This window comes from Megachile rotundata, chromosome 12, assembly GCF_050947335.1.
Source record: "Megachile rotundata isolate GNS110a chromosome 12, iyMegRotu1, whole genome shotgun sequence".
NCBI classification, from domain to species: domain Eukaryota; kingdom Metazoa; phylum Arthropoda; class Insecta; order Hymenoptera; family Megachilidae; genus Megachile; species Megachile rotundata.
Genome location: NC_134994.1, coordinates 3,236,201 through 3,259,474, shown reverse-complemented (window position 1 = coordinate 3,259,474; position 23,274 = coordinate 3,236,201). Strand labels below are relative to the sequence as shown.

Below are 23,274 nucleotides of genomic sequence, written 5' to 3'. Positions count from 1 at the left end.
TAGAGACTATAAACTATTGCACTATAAAATTAGTCTTTGCACAAGATATGGAAACGCGCGTTGACAAGAGGACTATTGGAGTGTTCGGTGTGAGAGCTGGACATTGACTGCTTGATTGATCGCGAATCGGCCGATTTATATAGTCAATTGTCTTTCTCGAAATTTCTTGCTCGCGAACGTTCTAGCGCGTGGGCTCGCGAAGGTTCTTCCACGCTCGCGCCGTATAGCGAGCGTTCGCGAATGTTCTTTTTCGCTCGTGCCGCATAGCGAGCGTTCGCGCGCGTCGAGAATTTTCGGCGGCGGTCCGCCACAGTGTAAATGGATTTTAAAAAATCGCATTTGTTTAAATAATATATTAAAAAATGACACTTTTTTGTTAATTTTTCTATTTAAAAGTTGTTGTATCTCCTCGTAATTTTTTATGTGAAAAGTATACTAGTAAGTATAAAATACGGATAAAATGGAATTTTCATTTTTACATTGTAAATATAGTTAACGAAGTTGTATTTTTATCGTACCTTTGCGGGACGCAGCCTCGAATGCATATAATCAAGTATGTAAAGAGCTTCTACATCTTTACTGGTAACTGTATTACAGTGAATTTGAAAGTATTGCCTCAGGAGGAATTTTGGAAATCTTAAAAATTCCAAAAGATACTACAGGTTTAATAAGAATAATTATTCTGTTATTTTGCAATGAAAATTCGTCTCGATGCAAATAAATTTAAATTTTACCACCACCAGAGGTCGCATCCAGTGCAGATCAGTATTGCGGAACGTTTACTATTGCTCTCTTGGGGATAACTAGCTGAAGATAACAAGTAAAGCACAGTAAATTAGATGCATTCATGTTGTAGTTATTTTTCGTTGATTCTACATAGCATCGCAGTTAACCGAGCCGGAAAGTGTCGAAAGTTAGGTGTAAACTGATGCGCGTTTGTAAACTTGTACCACATTGTTTCAACAATATCTGGAACCGACCCAAAGTGCCAAACGACCATTTGAATGACTTGAAATTTCACGACGACTTGTTATAGGGACCACATGCGTACAAGAACGCCGGATTACGCGATAAATTCTATTCAGCCTGTAAAAAAGATCAATGGCATGCTTTGTCGGGCGAGATTAATGTTACATCGACGTTTATGTAACCTACGTTGTTCTCGTGTCCTTTAGATTTATACGAAAACCGATACACACGCGAGATTTTGTAAATGAATTTCTAAAGAACATGCAAACTCTCTTAAAGATGCGGAAGATAAGAAGAATATAATTACAATTTGTTTTCTTGTTGTTGCTTATCCCATTATTTACTAAATTTCATAGGATTACAAACTATTCTCTAGATTTCACATTTTGTGAATACAACTCTACTACATAATTTACACAACAATAAGTACTTCTACAAATTATTCTGTAAAAATCATATCTATATTTGAAATATGAACTTATATGTTTTTATTTTCTTGTTGTATATTCGTAATAAAGTGTTACTAAGATTATTATTAGATTATTAATTAGGAAATAATTAAAAGGTGGTTAAGTGAAATCTAAGAAGAAGCTTCTAAAATTAAAACTATTTAAGTATAATTCTTAGTAACTTAAAAATGAGTTTTAACGATGGAGCTTCGAAGTCAACAGAAAGTACAGAAAATTTGTAAATTCGGTAATTAATTACATGATGCTCTAACTTCCTTTAACGGATTTGTAACATTTATTTCACTAAATAAAACCAAAGGCACAATTAATATTTCTTGCACTAAACACACAGCCGTAGTGTTTAGTAAATATTTCATAAGTTACCAGTTATTTCAAAGACTATAACAAAACATGCGCTGCAGTGTTATTTTCTCGACGAATCGATTAACTGAATGACTTAATTCAATAATTCATTAAATAAGGATCTTTCTTCTTGAATTAAATGTTTACTTTCAAAACGTTATACTAATTTAAATTATTTAAATAATAATCGTTATTATCGATGGTTTTGCTACTTATAGGCGCCATTTTGAATTCACGAAAAAGGCGTTACGATATTTAAATTTATGCAAAAGACGAATATATGTATGTTCAAATTCATAAAAAGGCGGTAGATGTTAAAATTCATATAAAAGGTGAAAAGATGTTTAAATTCATAAAAAAGTGGGAAAATGTTAAAATTCATGTAAAAGGCGAGAGAACTTTTAAATTCATAAAAAAAGGTGGGAAGACGTAAAAATTCATAAAAAAGACAGAAAAATATTTGAATTCCTAAAAAAGACGGGAAATATATTCGAATTCAAAAGAGCAGTTAGAAGCAGGTGATATTGAAAGCATCAAATTTAATAATTATACAAAATGGAGCCTCCGATGGTATGACCTTCAAATATCTTGTCAATATTCTCATACTAAACTAACTTATTTTTACACATAGGGTTTCTCATCAGTTTTCAATATATTCACAAAAGTATGTTTGCCACCATATTTATTTCATCTTAAAAATTTCTCAAAACTCCTTAAATTAAAAGAAAAGCTCAACTTAATTATCAAACTTACAACGCTATATCAAACAAAAGTTGTAGACTGTTCTTTCAATTAACGGTTGTAATAAATAACTAAACAAACCTTAGATACATCACTATCTGTGTACATAAATTCATTTCATTAGGTTGAAAAGGAATATCGCGATCTCGGTGTTGCAGACACAGATTAAACTTCGCGAACTTCAGATTTGAATTGTAATGGGAAGACGGTACAATTACAGCGTAATAAGTTCGAGAGTCAGTTGGTGGTTGCAACAACGAAAACCGTGAAATCGGCGATAACAATAGTAGTAAGAGAATAATCGAGTTACGAGATACTCGTATTTTCAGTGGATCATGGAGACGTTTTCACAGGCCAGGATAATTTTAATCTATTCTGTTCAACGCTCGAAATCGCGTCAAATTGAAGGACCATCGGTGTCGAAAACCATCGCGCTCGACATCTCTCTAAACTACTATTTTCACGGTAGCCACGAACGTGTACACGAGAGAAAAACCTTATTCCAGTACATTCAGGTGCACTTAGACTTACTTTAGATGAGGATGCATTCATAATCTTGGGTATTTTATAAATTTGTAAACTTGCAAATTCTCGATTTTTTTCATTTCTAGTGCTCGAAATTTTAGCCCTATGCAGTCCAGGATTCCGAAGCGGAGCTATTTAAAGTTTTTTAAAAAATTTTTTAAATTTTAAGAATTTTTCTTCAAATTTGAGGGCTTTGCTTAGATCATTTACTTATATGTGAATATGATTTTTCTATTGAAAATACTTTGAGTTATTAGATAATAAATAAATAAAAACTTCGAGTGCAAAGGGTTAAATTTATTCAATTTTCTGTTTCCAAATTTTCACATCCCCAATTCTCTAGATTTTCAAATTTACGTATTCAAAATTCTTGGATTCCGATGCTCATATATTCACATACATATCTACAAGTTTCCTATTTCTAAATTCCCTTTTCTTAGATTCACATATCCATAGACTTCCTACTCTCAAATTCTTTATTCCCAGACTACCATATTCTTATATTTACATATATTTAGATCTCCATATTCCTAGACTATGGGAGTCCCTAAATATCCATATCCCTAAGTTAAACTAAGTATAAGTCCATGTCCTTATACTCTCATTTCCATAAATTATTACATAAATAGATTTCCACTTTTTCGATTTTATGTCCCAAATTCCAAAATCCTCACATCCCAAAACTGTTGAAGCTTAAAATCATCTAATCACAAAATTCTCAAACCCAGAGTCTTCAAATCGCAAAATCCTACAATCTTCAATCTTCTGAAACCCCGGAATCTTCAAATCTCACAATCCTCGAGTCCTGAAATTCTCTAATTTTTAAATAGTTAAACCGCAGAATCATCAAATCTCAAAATTCTAAAATCTTTAAATCCTCAAATACTAAAATTCTGAAGCACCAAAATCCTTACATCTTCAAATTTCGAAATCCTCAGAACCTAAAACCTTTAAGTCCCATAATTGTCAAATCCATAAACTCTCGAAATCCTAAAATCCTTAAATTCCAATATCCTTACATCCTCAAATTCGAAAATTCTCAAGTTCCAAAATCCGCAAACCCTAAAGTCCTTAAATCCCATAATTATCAAATCCCAAAGCTTTCAAGCCTCAATATCGTTCAAATTCCTAAAAATCAACAAGTGGAATCGAACATCCTTTTAGTTATCATATTTCCTTCCAGAAACTTGCCGTTCACTGTACGTTTATGATTGGAAACAATATTTTTACGACGAAACAACCAACGACGTATGTACACATAAAGCGACCAAGAATTTTTGAAATCACGGAAATAGCAGCGGATTAAACTACGAAAGCTCGTAATCTTCGCGAGGCGGTAAACAAAGGGTAAACGTAAAACTTGAAGGAAAAATGGCACATATCCTAAATATTCTACCGAATGCTCGCGTTAAACTGTGACACGTGCGCATATGTACGTGAATCTACGCGATAAAATCATGGACGGTAAGATTATAGCCTGAACCGACGATAACTTTGGATACGATGTTAAGCACGGGACAATGAAAAATGTAATTGCCCGAAAGCGTGACTACATGGTATTTGAGAATGCAGCGTTGAAAATGGCCATGAGGGGATGAAAATGAAGTACACACTTTCGACAGGTGTATTAATCGAAAATGTTAAAAAGATATGAAGTAAATGGTTGTTCCAGAGAATGTGTTAATATATCGTTTAAAAATTGTCGTTTTTCATTGAGTTACACAATTGTTTTGGTAAGATATTAATTATTGGATAACGGTTTCTGTGAAATTGTTTCAATGTAAATCGATTATTACATGCAACGATGAGTAAGTGTAAAACAATTATTAAAGACAATTACAATTGGATTGATGTTACCTTTATTCGTCATTGCGATGATTATATCGTAATTATTCAAATATGATAATTATGTATGATTAAAAAGAGTCACCAAATTTTTTAACTCAAAAATAAAAACATTTGAAAGTTTCGGAAGTTGGAAAGTTTATAGAATTTTAGCTATTCAAATTTTGAATTGGTAAATTGATAATTTAGTGAACTGATACACTAGTGAATTAAAAAATTAGAAAAGTAGTAAATTGTGAAATTGATAAATTAGAATATTTGAAAACTTACTTAATTTGAGAACTTGATATAGTTATATTCCTATATTAAAATATTTCTCATTTTCATTCCTACATAAAATACTTCTAAGTTTTAAATTGATCACTTCAAATTCATAAGTTCTTAAACAGTGAAGTTTAAAATTATCGAAATTTAACATTTCTATTTTTTTCAAATTTTAATATTTCTATTATCTAACTTTCCAAATTTCTAAATTTTTAAGTAACAGGGAAAAGATTTCAATCTAAATTTCAAAATTAGTAACAGGGAGTTTCAACCCCTTAATCTTGAATTATCCTAGTTTGAAAAGGACTATAAATCTATTATTATTAACCGTTGATCTAGAATTCAAACCGACAAAATCAATATAACCTAAATACACAAGCTCCGGACTTCGATACTTTCATAAACGTTTTCATAAATGTTCATAAATGTTTCAAAAGTGTGCTTTGTCGTTAGGATTAATGCATAAATGAACTTCATGATTATAATATTTCTGCTTTAATAGTGTAAGAGCTTTTCTATTAATAACAAGCTGCAACTAAATACCAGTTTTCTGCTCTTCTACAGTTTACCTAACACGTGCAATGTGAAACTGTGTATCGTATCTATTAAATCACAGATTTAATATGTAAAATGTATGATATGAGATATCATCAAGCATATCATTAAATTCTGAATTAAATACTATTTATTTCTAGTTATTATCGAAGAAATTGTTTTTAATATAGGGGAAACTATTTTCCTTTTGTAATTTTATATGTTTCGAATTACAAATTGTAATTTTTCAAATTTTTGCAAAACCATCTATAGTATATTATTGTACAAAAACAGAACGATACAACATTACAATTTAAAGTATATTTTTATCTCTGTTAGTTTTTAAAATTGCCTCGAGCATGCCAACTTTCAAAGGGCGATTTCACCCCTTAAACTTGAGTTACCGTAACTGCAAAAAATATATTATTTTTGGCTGACCTACATTCAAGCTTACGAAGTTCTATTCAAATCGGAGCGGAACCGTTCAATACCCTTCTTCATTAGTTTCAAGTATATTACATTCCCTATATTATAAAGCTACTTAACTATATAAACGGCATTAATTATATTAGTTATGTTAACAGTCATCATAATATGTATTAACTGCAGTTAATTATATCAAATGTTATCGTTAAGTCTGTTAACTACAATTGATTATATTAAATGGTGTTCTCAAATGCGTTAACTATAGGTACTTAATTATATCAAATTTCATCATCAAGTACATTAACTGTAGTTAATCATTTGAACTGTCATCAGTAAGTATATTAATTGTAGGCAATTATATCAAATGTCGTCGTCAAGCGTGCTAACTATAGTAAATTATGTTAACTGTAATTAATGATATTAACTATAATATATTGTATATTAACTATAATGTATTACATATTTACCACATTTTCTTGCTTTTTCAATGTAATGCGCTTTCATTCTCACTTCTTTTACTAAAATGCAAATCCATGCATTGACCAATGTTTCAACATGTATAAAACAAGTTTTTACAACTGAATTAATTAAATTATTCACATTTGTTTTGCGCTGTATTCTCGCTACGATTCCCTCACACAGGTGTATCAGCATGGCAACACAGATTTCATACAAACTTTACATATTCATAGAGAACACCAAAAATAATATTTTTGCAAAACAGTAATGGGCAACTCTCCAAAATAAAGCAGAAATTTACGATTAAATATTTTGTGATTGTGTTTGCTATTGTTAGGACTATGACGTTCGCAAAGTATTTCCCTGTTCATTTGCGCTTAAGATACATAACAGTTTATTCCAGATTTTCGTGTTTATTTACACTTGAAAGATACAGCAGTTCATGGAATGAATAAAATAACAGATTCATTCATTTTACCGATTTAAAAAAAGAAATAAAACATTATAAATTTGGTATTGGCATTTTATCTTCTTAATTATTCACTCGTTCCGTTCCGCCCGAGCAAACGAAATGCAGTCTCGACCAGCTCTCGATCAATTTCTCGAATAATAAATTGCAATCGACGAGCTCCACCACCGGCAATGTCAATGATTAATACGTAATCACTCTTTGCACAGGTAACCGCGTTTTGAAATCGCATTACGTGTAATATATACATTGATACGCGCTACGAATAACTGATTGAATTCGCAAACAAGCCGTACTGTTAGAAATGTCCATCGTTACAATGGTTCGTGGCCCTTCATAGCCATCAAACATAAATGAGCGTTCGATCGCGATGATTGAATTTCGAACCGAACGCGAGTTAATCTCCTGTGCACGAAATCAAAAGAAAAAAACACTGATAACCCACGATTGAACTATTGAAAACAAATCAGTTTTGGAAAAACTAGAACGAATTTTCGCGACGAAAACATGATATGTGATAGGAAAATCGCGCGGGTTTATATAGCGAATTTAGAAAATACGTAAAACGAGTGAAAGGTAGAGTGAAAGGACAGAAAATGGAATATTTATGGTTACGAAATTTATGATCACTACATTAATGGTGGAAGGATTAAATTATAATCGTTAAATGTAATAGTTGAATATTATATATACAGTAATTGCATATTTTCTAGTTGAAAGTTGAAATTCAATTGCTAACTAAATCGATTTTCCAATTGATTTAAATTCGAAAAATTAAATATCAGAAGTTAACTTAAATTATAAGCTTATGTACTTGATTGGAAACATTTATTGAAATATTTTCAAATCGAAGACAATAATTCAATTTTTAATGTTTATGGGTTTTCATTAATGATTAAAATTCATTTTTTAGTTGAACTTCGTACTAGCAGAAATCAATTTTCATCAGTAATTGAAATTTAAGTTATATCACTGGTTAAAACTTCAGGAAATTAGAAATTCAATAACTTTGGAATTTATGAATTCTGGCATTCAGAAATTTAGAAATTTAGAAACATAAACTCAGAAAAATTCAGAAATTGGAGATATTCAAGATTCATAAATTTAGAAGTTTGTGAATTTAAAAATTTATATTTAAAAAATTGGAGAATATAAAAACATAATTTAAAAATTTGGAAATTTGATGAATTAGTAATTTATAAATTTACAAATTTAAAAACATAATAATTTCAAAACATCAAAACATCAGAATCAATAATTGGATGATTCACAAATGGCAAAAGTAATCTGAAAATACTGTGTTGAAATTTATGATTATATAACTTTGACAAATTTAAAATTAAAAAATTTAAAAATAAAAAGCAGAGTAATATCTCAATATCAAATGCCAAGCACAAAATACTTCTTATACTCAGAAATATAAATGACCAATCCTCGTAATCACGTATCAGTCCTCCTTAATCTCCCATATTTCATTTACTTGAAATCAGCAATTTCGAATACTATAGTTCGTAATGCGCCGCTCTCGCAAATTTAAAGAAACTTTGCGCATCACACTGTCTGATCAGTGAACCGAAGTTAAGTTTGAAGGGTCTTAAATCACGCGCTTATTGTAGCAGAACCATGGTGTCGCGACGCACCATAAGGTCTTCCATGCAAGACGTCTTGACGGGCGAACGTGGACACGCCATCGTGAAAAGAACAATAAGAAAGTTTCACAACACAACCCGTCTCGGGAATGTGAGATCTTTTTTCAATGGGAAAACTATGAGTGCACGAATAAATCCAGTGACATATCAGATACATATTAATCCTTTATACTACGGTAGCTTGGAGATGATTAGTGTGATTTACTACGATATATCTTCAATCTTGTTGTCTGATGTATATAAAGTAGCTGCATAAATCGTTGTCCAATTAAATTTCACAAGTGAAATCTTTTTATTCTGAACACAAGAAAGTTGAATACGTACAAAATTATAAATTGTAATAATAAATGAATGTATTGGGAATAAAAATTGGGAGATTTTGCTGTGGATGAAGATGTAAATTCAAAATATGAAGAATTGATGTCTGTAATTGATATTTACGACAATTAATATCTAGTTGATTTTCGATTAAACTACATTGCAGATGTAGATGATTTGTTTGTGCATTACACAGCCGTCATTGTTAATTGCGGAATTAAAGGAATTTGGAACATAGAAAATTGGAAAGTTTGTATATATAGAAATATAGGAATGGAGAAATTTAGGAATCTAAACCTTTCAAATTTTTATATGTACAAATTAAGTATATTAATAAAGAAATGTAAATAGTTGCAAATTTACAAATTTAAAAATATAAAAATATCACGTTTTCATATTTGAAAACTCTCAAATTCAGTAAACAATCTAAAATCCCTACTAAAAATATCAAATCATAAAATGCAATAATACGTTTCTAATAATAAAATAGAATATTAAAATTCCTAGTGATATAATAATGTAATAAAATTTCTAATAACAAAGTCAAATAATAATGTTTCTAATAATACACCATTCCTATCCCTATAATCGTATAGCGCTTTAATAACAATAAAATTCTATAATAATATATTAATATAGTATAGTAATGTAATTGAATCGATGTAATACTGATAATGTTCATAAACAAAAATATTTCAAAAACTGCTCTTTATGAGCAACAAACCATCTCCAAATAAGATAAGTACAAAGAAATCCTCGAACCTAATTTTCACGAGTATAGTTATTTTAGCGTATTGTGTTAGAGACGGTCGTACGATACTCGTGGCTCGCAATAAACGTTAGACAGTAATATTCTGCTGCAACGTTTGTATGTAGGTGCTTTCCCACGGTTACCGTACAATACACATCTTTCTACCTATGAACTTTTGCGGAACACCGGCACAAAACACACGCGACGGTTCACCGTGCTACAACCGGACGACTGTTCCGCTTTTTCTGCTTCAGACACGCTTTCTCGAAGCGTCATGTCATCGATGAAAGGAAGGCTAACAACACCGATGGAAATGGAGCGCGAACTTCATCGATCGATTATTGTTCACCGATAATTTGGTTATGGACGAACTCGAAACGTTCGACGGGATCCAGGGACCCCCCGTATCGAAATGGCGCGCAAATTTGAAGCGTGACCTTAACCTGCCTCGTGGAGAATTTGCGGATTATTCCACAACTGGAACTTTGTTATGTAGAAAATAGCACGCTTGAGAGTAAAGTAGTATTTTAGTTTATAGATTTTCATGGTATCAAAGTTTCTAAGTTCGAAATTAATGTATTTCTGGATCTACAAATTCAATTTATAAATTTTGTTTATTGAATTATAAATTCTTAAATTTGTACAATTCATATTACTGTATTTATAAGATTATAAATTCTTAAATTTCTACATTTGAAATTATCATATTTACTCATATTTTTAAATTATTATATTTTGTCTTGCCAATAAATATTGAGAATCTTACTTATATTGAGAATATATTAGATCGTTTGAAATTTCATTTTCATTACACGTGCTTTGCTACCATGCTTGTCGCACGTGGTTCATCCCGGAAACTTATATTTTGGGAACCAGCCGGTTGTTTTTTCTCAATTGTCTGTCAGTCGAATAGTTTTCATAACTGCCAGCCAACGGAGAGAAACGTTTCCTGAAAAAAGAATCAGAGGAGCGAAGATGAAGGTAGAGGTTCATTAGCGTTATTTGCCATCGTTACGTAAATCGTAGCTTCGTTTTGTTCCCCCTAACTTTCCCCTTTCGTTTTGTCAGTCAGTCTTTTCAATGAGTCGATCTCACGTAATTGTAGAGAAAAAACATGGTAACAAGACAAGTCAGTTGTTTTCTATTATTTTTAGAACTGTGAGGATAATTTTTTATTAATCTCTGCGAGTTTCAAGATTCGGAGATTTGTTAATTATGGTATTTGGAAATTTGTAAGTTTAAGGATTTAGAAATTTCAAGAATTTTTGGGAATTTGGAGATTATGAAAACTGCGGAGTTTGGGGATTTGAAAATATTAGAATCACAGGACCAGAAAATTTGGAAATTTGGAAATTTAAAAGTCTGAGAAATTGAAAAATAGAAGATTGGAAAATTTAGGGTTTAGAAATTTAGGAATTTGAGGAGTTGGAAATTTGGTATTGTGGAAACTTTAATATTTTGAAATTCAGAAATATGGAAATTTACTTTAGGACTTAGGAATTTAGGAATTTTAGAATTTAGAGTACTAATAACATAATAAATTCAAAGGTACATATATGTAATTTATTAATTCATCTCCCATTTCCGTCCTTTATCTCCCATATTGACATTTTTCCTATAGAACCTTATTGTGCTCTCCTCTGTGAAAAATATCCTGTTTAGGGTGGCTCAAATAGAATTTTTTTTCACCCTCGCCCTCTAAAAAGTTAGATATGATGTACAAAACGTCCTTTCAAAGCTGGAGCTAAAAAATTTTAATTTAAAAGGTCGTTGGAAACAAATTAAAAATTTAGAAATCTACATTATAAATTTGTTAACCATTTTTATATTCATTTAAAGCAATTTATTTGTCAATAGTTATCTTCTACATTTACCATATTCTAGTAACTTTGTAATGTAAATATACTTTTATGTATTCAATTTAAGTCCCAGAGTTTTCATCTGCCAAATATTCAATTTTATTACATGATGGATGTTGTTCTTGGCGTTGTTGCACTTCTTTTAATAAATATTGCAACTGATCAACGTTTTTAATGAAACATTTATTAAATTCTTGTACCGATACTACGTCTCATCTGCTGTATCATTAATAATTTGTAAACTTATAAATATTTCTTAAGAATTTTTATCACCGTTATTTACAATCCATAAATCAGAATGTAAATCGAGGAAATAATGTGGTAATTCGAACCGTTCAAAGAAAATTAATGATTTTTTTGTCACAAAGTGTAGGAGAGGATCCATGACCGAAGTGACGTAATGCTATGTAACGAGAATGAAATATTTAGTTAAGAAAAGGTATACATTTTTACGCACGCTTCTACTATGATGACGAATACCAAACGCCGAATGTAAAAACTCGCGAACGCAAAGCGAAGCCTAATGGCGACGAAAAAAATTAATATCGATTGCCGTTATATGAAGGCGAATGCGTTAATGCATGTATTACCTCGCAGTGAAAGTGTACCACTATCATCAATATAAAGTCATTAAGATCTTTCGCAGACGATGAATGAATATTGTTTGACATTAAGTAATATCAAAACTTTGTACAATGATCAAGTAAATTCACTATTTTCCAACACTATACTTAATTAATTAACCTTACTTACAACTTATTGATTTCTCAACTATGTAAATATGGTTTAATCAGCTGATTGATATTACTGCAAGACTTGATATTAACATCTAATCTTATGCAATTTTATCGTGACATCAGTAATCATTTAAATTGCAGCTAAAAGTCGATACGATAAAAAATCAATGTACTGATAGCGAAAGAGAAATTTCCATTTTTTAGCGCAAACATTGAAAGGTTTTTTTTTGCACCACATACTAAATTTTGAAAGGGTGAGGGCGAAGAAAATTTGTTTCAAGTCTCCCTAATTCTGATTAAATGTCGCGAAAAGGTTAGTGCAAACACGTGGCACAGCGTACTTCCTCTGCGAAAATTCCACGGAAGTGCTCGCACACTTCCCAGTAGTTTGCAGTCGTTTCGCAATAACGCTAGTCACGGTCGCGTGGCTCGATTATTTTCATTCAGCTCACGCAAAAGCGTCTTTATTCGTGCGATTTAAACGCTGCGTTTCTTTCGATGCGACATCATTATTTACTCCTCTACACAGTTTCATGGAATTAACATCGATTTCATGGAAAATCAAGCTACCGTTTCATCCGATTCCGTCGCTGCAAGAACGAACTGCATGCACGTAAAATAAATCTGGAAAAAAATACGGGTTTTCTTTCGACTACGTTTGAATGTTAATTAAAGATCGCGTAATTTAATACGTATTTTTCTCGCGCGGCAATGGTTAAACATTCTTTGGTGGAATTGGGTAATTCAGCGAGAAAGATTCTTTATTCGGAGGAGACCGGGAATCGTGTAAAATAGCGCGATATTGCGTCGCTAATTATGTCACGAATCTATCTGACTGTAATCGGAAGTAATTACTACCTTCGATCGACGGTGAATTTAATCCAATGATTCGGTGAATTACAGCACAGTAACGTTGAGTGTTATTAAATTATACAGGTTAATGATGATACAACCGAACGCGAGATGATTTCCTCGAAATTCAATTTTCGAGATTGATTAAGTACCGGCACACTCGACTAAGAATCGATCCGATGTTGTTGCGCGGTTCGATACTCTCGTTCGTTGGCTGGATTTGTTAATATCAGGAATGCTCGATATTGGTGAATATTTTAAACGAGGCGAACCTTTAACTTCTTTATTTATGCATTAATTCCGTCGATTGTTGCCAAACGAATATGATATGTTGGCTATCTTATTATCTATTTAACTCGAGTAGAAGTATTTATACAATTGAAGAAAAGGTCTTTCGGAAAATTCGTTGTTCGAAATTTTCGACGTGAATTGAAAACGTTTTCGTGTAGATTTTTCATCTTGTTTTTCATGTAGGTTTTTCATCTTGCAAAGCTTTTGCAAAATTTCAATTAAGGTTTTACAACGTAGATGCGTTTTTTGAATGTACGTTAAACGAAAGCCAATGACACGCGCCTTTTTTCCGCAAGTTGACCGATCATTGATTGAATGTGACGGGCATCGCGCATTAAACGCGCGGCTATTAATTGAGCGTATGCTCAAAAACGATCTTAACACTTCCTCCAAAGTGAAAACACCCTATTTGTGATCAAACACGTTATAATACAAATTATTAACACTAAGAACGCGTCAAAATAACGCACCTTAGTTTCCTCACTTTAAATTACAGAAATTATTAAAGTGCTTCCGTCGAAATATATGTTAACTTTTATCGAGGTACAAAATAATTGTATGAATTAATTTATGTTTCACCGTTATTTATTTATTATTATACCCGATTTTTAATCTGAAAGTAACTGCTCATCGAACATCCGAAAATAAACAAATCTAATTTTAAATTTAATTCTGTTTTGTTAAAAGCAATGGTACTTAATCTTCCTATTTGATCTTTTAATTTGTTGGTGTACATCTTCTTAAACTATGGGTTGCGACATCAAATGGGGTCGTAAAACGAAATGTTGGGGTCGCCAGAATTTAATTCAAATACATGAATTTAAAGAAACAAACAGATCCATCTCATCAAAACATTTCTCCCATTAATTTTTGTATACTTGAAACAAATCCTAGAATTACTTCTTTTCATATTGTTTGCCAAAGAAATAAATGTTATTTTATGTTTTAATATGGGATACAAAATAATGTAGGCGATAAAAAAGTAACGAAAAACAGTTTAAGCATTGGTAATCGTTTCAACATTCGGAGCCCTCAAAATTTCTTTAAAGTTCTTCTTCTTTCAAAGCCAACAAATTTAAAACCTATTTTAAAACATAAACAAAGTTCTGTAATTGCATGAGGATATATTTTCAATGCGAGCATTAGTGAATTAATGTTCATATTTTTGCTAAAAATAAATATTTGGACATTGTAGAAAAAATTTACTAAAAAATGCAAATAGGAATATGGAAATACAAAATACCTTAAAATGTTATCAGGATAATAATCCAAAATATATATAAAGCTGCAATAGCTTAGACATAAAATCCATAATATACAGGATGAATTAGACCAAAGAATTAAATAACCATTAAATTTATAAATTGAATTACAAACAGGATCGAAGAAAAAATGTTATTCTGTCTGTTCAGAATATTTGAAAAAAATTATTTTTAATTTCCCCACACAATTACGTAAAGTGTGCAACAAAATATTAAAATTGTAGTTTTTTCTACATTTTATATATAAATTAATTTTTCATAAAATGTCCGAGCATTAATGTGACACAAAAATGAGATACATAGCCTGTTATTTAAAATGTATATCGCATCGAAACGCTACAATTAGAAAAATTGTTTATATATTTTCAAACTAAAATAAATTTATGTTTTAATGAATGCAAGCAAGTGTATGTTATTCAATAGAGCCATTTCGGAAGAATGATTTTCTTAAAAAGAGAACATGCCGTCTCTTCAATGATCGCTTCATACTTTTGCATTTATCGATCCCCGATGATCGTGCCATTTCCTTCTCCGTTATACATATAAAATGAGCAGAGTTTTTCGCTGAATAAAAGAACACGATCCGGCACGATTTCTCTCCGGCAATTCCACGTGACGAATGATCGCGGGGTTCAGGCACGCGAGAGCGTGTCGCGTTTTTCGTGGCCCCACGTTGGCAACGGTGATTTCTCAAAATCGCGCAATGCACGAGTCGCAGCCTCGCGTATCAATTATTCCCCCGATTCTTATCGCGTCCGGAACGAACACGCTTTATGCAAGACCATTTTTTTCACCACGGCCAGCCAACGACCGCCGAAAGACACGCATGACGTCGTCTTACGACCATTTTGCTCGATTATCGTTCCGCGTTCCGTGTGCCTCTCGACGGTCGATTTCTTTTTCTCTCTCGCTTTAAAGCCGGCACGAGTCTCTTAACGAAGATAAAAGGCCTGCTAACTCGGGCTGCTGACTTGAACACGCGAACAAACTTTCGACGAAAGAAACTTCTTGAATTTGCACATGCTCCTCCACGTCAATGGCTCATCGATTCACGCACATCTTCATTCCGTTCTTTGAAACCAATTCCTTTTTCGCGTGAGTTCCTTTTTATTTCTTGTGAATATTTTAGCATAAGTTTTTCAGACATTCAAGTCTACCTCACTGTTTCTGATCGGTAATACAGTAATTTACAGATACTGGGGTAGATATGTAAATGATCATTGATACATTATCGATTTCTCATTTATACTTAATTATATACTGATACTATCGTTTAGATAATGTTAAGGTTAATTTTTGGGATATAACGCAATGTGTAATTGAAATCTATCTATTTATTATTAAATGCCATATGGTACTGAATGAAATTTAATCTAACATACCTAACAGAACCAAACACATCAGTTTATTGTTTAAATCTACTTATTTTTGCTATTTTAAAAATCTACAAATCTACTTTATTTTCTCTTAAACTACGTATCAAATTTAATCCGATCTAAATCAACTTGACATATAATTTTATTATTCAAATCTACTTATTTTTGTTTAAACTCCTCACTGGAACTTAATCTAACTTAATTTAACGCATAATGTGATCATTCAAATTTAATGTAGTTAGAACAAACGAAGTGCATAAATAACTTTTTTGGATTTAAAAGACAAAGACAATAAGAAATCTGCGTCAAATTTGAAGTGCCATTATCCCTAAATATCGAAATGTTATTGACGATACGATACACCAATAATATCATTAAAATATCGTTAATATAAATAAACGTGATCGAAGCAGAACATAACGCGCGATTTTCTTACCCACATCTACTTATTCTTGTTTGTATTTAAAATCTAACTTAATCTAACAAATAAATATTTCCTTGAAACAAGAACTCGTTTGCAACATAAACAAGAGTAAATAGATTTCAGTCATAAAATTACGTGTTAGATCAAGTTAAGCTTGAAATTCAAACAAGAACAAATAAGTTTAAATGATGAAATCCCGCGTTACATTTTATCATAGTTACTTCTAATAGCTTTAACGATATTATCGATATATCGTTAAGTTTCAATAACATAACTATAACTTATCGATAATAGAAAGCAACGCGTGAAGTCGAAACAAGAATAATTCATATAATAACACATCTGATATATTTCCATTTGCGATTAACGTCTACTAAATTGAATTAAAGTTTAATACATTTTGTGAGAATTCTCATGAGAAAACTAATTCATATAAGTTATGAAATTACAACTATTTTTCAGGGAATTTTCTATAAAAATTATATATTCGATGCAAATAATATTTCACCCTAAACATTTTGATTACTGACTAGATAAAACTTTCCCTTTCTTATCATTTTTCAACGAGATAGTTACAGTCGTGTTACTGTCACATAATAAAGAGATTTTCGTAATTTTAATTGTACGTAAAGTATATCAATGTGTCTAACATAAGAATAGAAACTTGTCGGTGCTTTGGAATACCATAAGCGACACGAAAAGAATCTCAAATTTGATATATCAATAACATGTACTTTAAATCTCACATATTTTTCGACTAGTTGCAAAATTTACAACAATCGCATAAATCATATTTATCTAACAAACGGTGCCCACGGTTCATATGTTCAACCTCTAAAGTACGAATAATAAGAACACAACCGATATTAATTTTGTTTAAACAATATCGGTACGAAAATAAATACAATATTTCATCCTATCTTAACACTGTCCGCCTCAAACAATTTGTATACAATCAACACAAAACTATTTCCAAATACTCGATTCTATTCACAAAGGGATGTACACGTGTTGACATTGAAGTGACAGATGGCGGTCGTAAATATAAATGTTACGCACTCTATGCGCGCGCAATTTCAAACGCAGGAAACGAACGACGCGAGGGCTACGTGATTTTTCTTAATTAAAATCGTCACATACCTGGACTGGTCTGCCAAGATAGACCACCGATGAACATTTTCCTAGAAAAAGAAAGATGAATCCATCAGCATCGGCGTCAGCTCTCGTTGCCAGCAGATGATGGAGGAAGACAGGGGAGACTGCCAGCAGAGGGTAACTTCCGGTATCGTGACCCCCTGTGCAGTCTCCATTTGTTGACGGCAGGTGTCACCACACATCAACCAACAACTGAACAACTTCTGGCTAATTTTTTTGCCATTCTTTATCGCTTTTTCTCGTAACGAGAACCTCTTTGGAACACGTTATTTGACTCGTGATTCACCGCATTCGTTTGAGAAAGAAACCAAACGATTCACGCGCGAAACACAACAAACACATGTTCTCCTCGAACCTGGGCGCCTTCTTCGTTCGATATCAAAATGTGGCCCGTTTATACGCCTAAATTTGCACATTGTAAAATTTGTGCATCGTCGAAAGATCGGATATCCATTTTATTCGTTAGCTGGAATTTAACCATGGAAGTATAATTAAACAGCAGAATCGTTATCCGTTTCATAAAATCTCGGAAGTTTAATAAAACCTTCTTAATGGGAAATAAAATATCGCTTCCTCTTAATCGGCAAACGAATCAAGCCTTGAGTTTACGTCACTCGGTCTTCGCCGCTTTGCTCTACCGGATCGTACCTATTAACTAGTTTACGAGAAGTGCCATTGTCATTGGTATCGTAAAAGTTTTTACACGCTGATTCGGTACGCGCGCATTTACGAGGAGAGTAACAAGCGCGTGATCAAGATGTAAATATATTTTAGATGCGAACTCGTTTAAATTTGCCGCGTTTAAATTGGAACGAGTTCTTTAACTCGGAAGTATATCGTCGATAAGAGCCTGACTATACACGGATAGAAGTTCGGTTCGAAAACTGGGAGATAACAGCGACGTTTTCATTTACCGTAATGGAAGAAGAACACCCGCTGATAATTACCGTAATTATCGTTACGTGTCGTATAGATCTAATCCTACCAATTATCGCGAGTGGCACCATTTATGGAAACAAGTTTCTGTGAGGTCAGATTCGATCTTTACGGTAAACACGACAAATCTGTCAATGAACTTTAATTACGGATGCTAATCGTGATTCTAACTTGTAATGTATCGCGATGTATAATACGTAAGTGCAAAATAGATCGTTTCACGACACGTTGTCATTAACATCGACATTGCTTTCATAGATGTGAATCATAGAGGAAACGCATACGATTTTCTCTTCAATGGTTTTTGTTTTGAACCGAGAAAGAAGGTCATAACGCGTTGGCATTACCGGGAAGCAAAGATTATCACGTTCGACGGTATATCCACGAAGATAACACTCTCGCGTTGTGGATTTAATCACGTGGTGGCGCATTTGCACATCGATTTTCCATGACACGATATAATCTTTTCCCCTCGCCTACGTATTCTTCCCTCTCTATCCTCTTTCCCACCCCCCGTACGTCCCTCTTTAGGTCTTCGTGATACGAAGAACTGGAGTAGGCTACTGCTCTATACCACGTTAATAGGTTCAAAAGAATTAATAGGACAAACCATTGACCATATGTCGTCGGGATCGATCGCGAGAAACACACCGGGGCAACGTTACCAATCCGTTCAACTTTCCACGGAACTATCGAACGTTAAACAATCCTCATGAAACGGTTCTACCTACTGTAACAGCACTTATTATCGAATGCACGATGTACGTCCGAAGAAAATGAAAATATCTCGTCAAGCTCAACCGACCGACTTATGAACGATTCAACTTCCCACTGTTTTTATTCACGAGTCACGTGGTTAGTGCAAGACACTATAACTCTACAACGAAAAACTTTCACCGCCGCGTGACATACATATCTACCCCTCTGAAACACGTGTTTTACGTTCACCGGGATCTTCGACGCGCTTTTTACCCCCGACCGGTTATCTATCACTTCTCGCTCGACGTCACGATTCGTTTGAAACTGGCGGCAAATTCAAAGATGTTAAATTGTTTCCCTCTCCCTCCATTTACTTTTTTGCTCCATTCTTCACGAATCCCTGTCCCATTCATCTAACTTTTCACTCGACGTCACGATTCGTTCGAAACTGGCGGCAAATTCAAAGATGTTCAACCGTCTCCCTTTCCCTCCCTTTTTTGCTCCATTCTTCCCGGATCCCTGTCGTTCCTCCGTCCCATTCATCTAAGTTTCCCCCCTTCACTCCCTCCTTTCGTTACATGGAATCGAAAGAAGGCGCGTTGAGAGAAGGCGCCACCGGTCCGAGGAGAGCGCCGCAGCACGCATATTCACGCGGCCGACAAACATAAACACTACGCGTTTCCGTAAATCAGACGGTCGCATCGTGGTCGCGACGACACCGACAACGGGAACGAGTGACAAGCAGCGATAAGGAAACGAACGGACGTCGAACATTTGTAGGTGAACGCCTCGTATCACCAATGGACATTAGCTGCATAAGAAGCATCAACAAAACAAACACTGGCACGGAGCTGGCCAACAGAAACACAAGATTTCAATGAACACGACGCGCGTCTCGCGAAACGTCTCGCGCGATCATCAACACACTTTGCTCCGTTTTCAAGCACGTTCCCGATCGTTGGTGGTGGATGTAGTGGAGGTCTGTTTTGGGGTCAGGAATATCCTAGTTTCTCGTACCCTGGATCATTCGGCACCTCGGCTGGCGAGCCGCTCGCTACGATTTCCTGATTCTGGGGCTCCATAGCGACGCGCGGCGCACGGCTCGTTGTTATGGCAACGCTCTCTCGGCTGTCCGGGATTGCAGTGGCAATGCTAACACTACTGCTAGTGGCAATGATAGCCGGTCACGCCGATAGTCGTCTCGGTGTTCGCTGTTCCGCCTTTGATCTCGTCGTTCGACGCGCGATCCTGTGCACGGCCTGTCGATGATCAAACAACGTCTCCTCTCTGGTGTCAACGCTTCCGGTCACGCGACACGCACTTTCACGCAACTTTTCCGCTTACGATTTCCCGCTGATTCTTGGTCCTTTGACCAAGAGGCACGACACCACTTGCGCTCGCTCGGTCTCCTGTGTTGTTCACTTTTGGTCTCGTTCGTAGTCCGAATGTACTTGCCGCTCTCGGAGGGTGCGCTTTTCCTCCTGGCTAACTCGCGCGAGACAGCGAGCACGATTGTCGATGATTGAGGACGGTGGTACGGTGTCGGAAACGCACGCTCGTACGTTTCACGCCTCACACTTCTTTTTATTTAACTTTTCAAGTCGACGGAAGAACCGCGTTGGCCGCGTCGAGTCGGATCACGACGACGACGACCACGATAACGACGACGACGGTGACGGCGGCGATTGCAACGACGACGACGACGACGACGACGTTGGAAACGACGGCAACAAGGAGTACAGATCACAACGATGAAAAACCGGGCTGTCGACCTCTCGTTTCTCCCTTTTTCTCAATCGGTTTTCTCGTTGTTCCGCTTCCGTTTTTTTCCCTTCTTTCACTTTCTCTCCCTTTCTTTCTCACTCTCTCTCTCTCTCTCTCCTCTTTCTTTCCACACTCTCCCCTACTACTGACTACTAAAAACTAAGGAGAAGGTGAGAGGTTACGTGGCTGCGCGGTACGGCGACTACTGATGACGGGCGGCGGCCGGTACTCGGACGTGCGACGCGCTCTGCGAGAGGTTCGACGCGACACTGCGCTCTCGGGGCGCGGGGCGGGGGAAGGGGCACCGCGGGGCGAGAGCGGGGGACCGAATGGAGGGGAATAACAACGGCGGTGGCGGCGGCGGCGGCGATGGAGGCGGTGGAGGCAGTGTTAGCAGCGGCGGCGGGGCACAACATTCCCCGTCTCTGTCTTTCTCACCCATTTCGCCTATCCGTCTCTTTCTCTCCTTTCTTTAACTTGTCCTCTTTCCTCTTTATGATTCTCTCTCTCTGTCAGCATCCACCGCCAAAGAGTGGGGCGGAATTTCGCGCTTGCGCCTTCCGTGCCCGCCGGACCAGCCAAAGCGGGAAGGGGAAGATCGCGACCGCGTACCCGCCTCCGACCACGATCTACTCGCCTGTTCGCCCGTTTGCTTGCTTGCTCGCTTCTCACCTCGAAAAAGTCCGACCACCCGCTCGCCTATACTACTTGCGCGACTTACTTGCCTCCTTCCGACGCGACAAAACCTCATCGCCGATCAACCAAACGCGCGAGTTTCTTCAGGAGGAGCGAAGCGAACGAGCGAGCACGAGCGTGTCAATAATATGGAAAACGGCTGTACTGCTCGCTTTTCCACCGACCGGTGCACGCGTCAACGATCTTCGCCGATGTTACTCCTTGCGCGTTATTGCACTGCTTCGTTTAGGGATCTTTCGACCGATTGCGCGTTTTTGGATCGACGGAGAACGCGTCCTTCGATCTTGCGGCAAATCTTTTCACGCGGCTTAGATTTCGTCAAGTTTGGACTCGAAGTAATTGAAACATTGCAGAGATTGTAACTGTTTACACTCGACGAGGTATCCGAGCGGTTCGTTACTTCCGGTTACCGTGTTTTCGCGTTGCAATTCGCTCTAATTATTCGAAGAGGCCGAACAGTTGCCTCGCGACTCTACCTCCTCGCTCTTTTGTTGCTCTGCATCCTTAATTTACGCCGTACTGGAATTCCGAATAATTTAATAGACTGTTTTAACTCGAACAGCGTTCCGGATTATTGTGTAAACGGAGGATAGTTCAGGAATTTTTCCCGTAAAGTGTAATGCGAATGCGTTAAGTACGAGGATCTAGTGGAAAATATTGAATTCGCTGATTTACGGACGGCGATAAAAACCGAGAGAGAGCCGGCAAGTTAGCTCTTTGTGACCCAAATTCTTTGTTTCTGCCGAGCTGGCTTTAATATTAAAAATGCCCCAACGAGGCCGCTGAAATAAAGAGGAGGACGAAAAATTGAATAAACGATCGTACTCTGTCTCGAACTTCCTTGAAGTTGTAATTACATGCACATTTTAAAGACACGAAATCGAAGTTCGGACGTACACGAAGACGCGAAAGACTGTTCGAAAGTTGCTATGGCTTAAAACTATCGTATAACGATATGAAGGTTAGAAGAGGAATTCCATTAGCGCCACTTTATATGCGCCTCGAACTACACAGCACTTGAACGATGATATAATACAGCGGTATACTGTACAATGAAATTTGTTTTTCGCTTATAACAGGATACCACTTTCTTGATATCATCTTTCCCCTTATGGCATCACAATCGTGTTCACGTGACTTTACGAACAATAGAAAGCAAATCGTACACGCGTCTTCAAACAAAGCAATTCATTTACAGCCACATCTTGTGGAACGATACTCTTTTAACGTTTAACCCTTCCCTGTTGTAAATGTATTATGATATTCTTGCATTTTGTTCAATACGAATTAAATGCAAAATTTATATTATAGAAAATATTTTTTGTTTATATAACATTTTAAGTCATTTTATGTTTTACTGCAAATCTATTATTGCAAAAGATAAATTTTTTGTTATTTTTTGTAATGCTGTACATATAACTTCCGTAAACCTTAATCAGATCATTGTCGACAATTAAATGT

At 35.2% G+C, this 23,274-nt stretch overlaps 1 protein-coding gene across 1 annotated transcript in view; it reads right to left on the bottom strand.

Annotated features, from left to right (window-relative positions):
* The window catches only part of Rbp6 (RNA-binding protein 6), a 1,376,067-nt gene extending 1,354,665 nt beyond the window's left edge, over positions 1 to 21,402 (bottom strand). Inside the window, exons 1-2 of the mRNA XM_076538305.1 lie at positions 20,371 to 21,402; positions 17,704 to 17,744 (exon numbers count right to left, since the gene is read on the bottom strand). Coding sequence (XP_076394420.1) covers positions 17,704 to 17,744; positions 20,371 to 20,435 — 106 coding nt within the window. The 5' untranslated portion in view covers positions 20,436 to 21,402. The remainder of the gene's footprint in view (positions 1 to 17,703; positions 17,745 to 20,370) is intronic.
* Between the last annotated feature and the right edge of the window lie 1,872 nt (positions 21,403 to 23,274).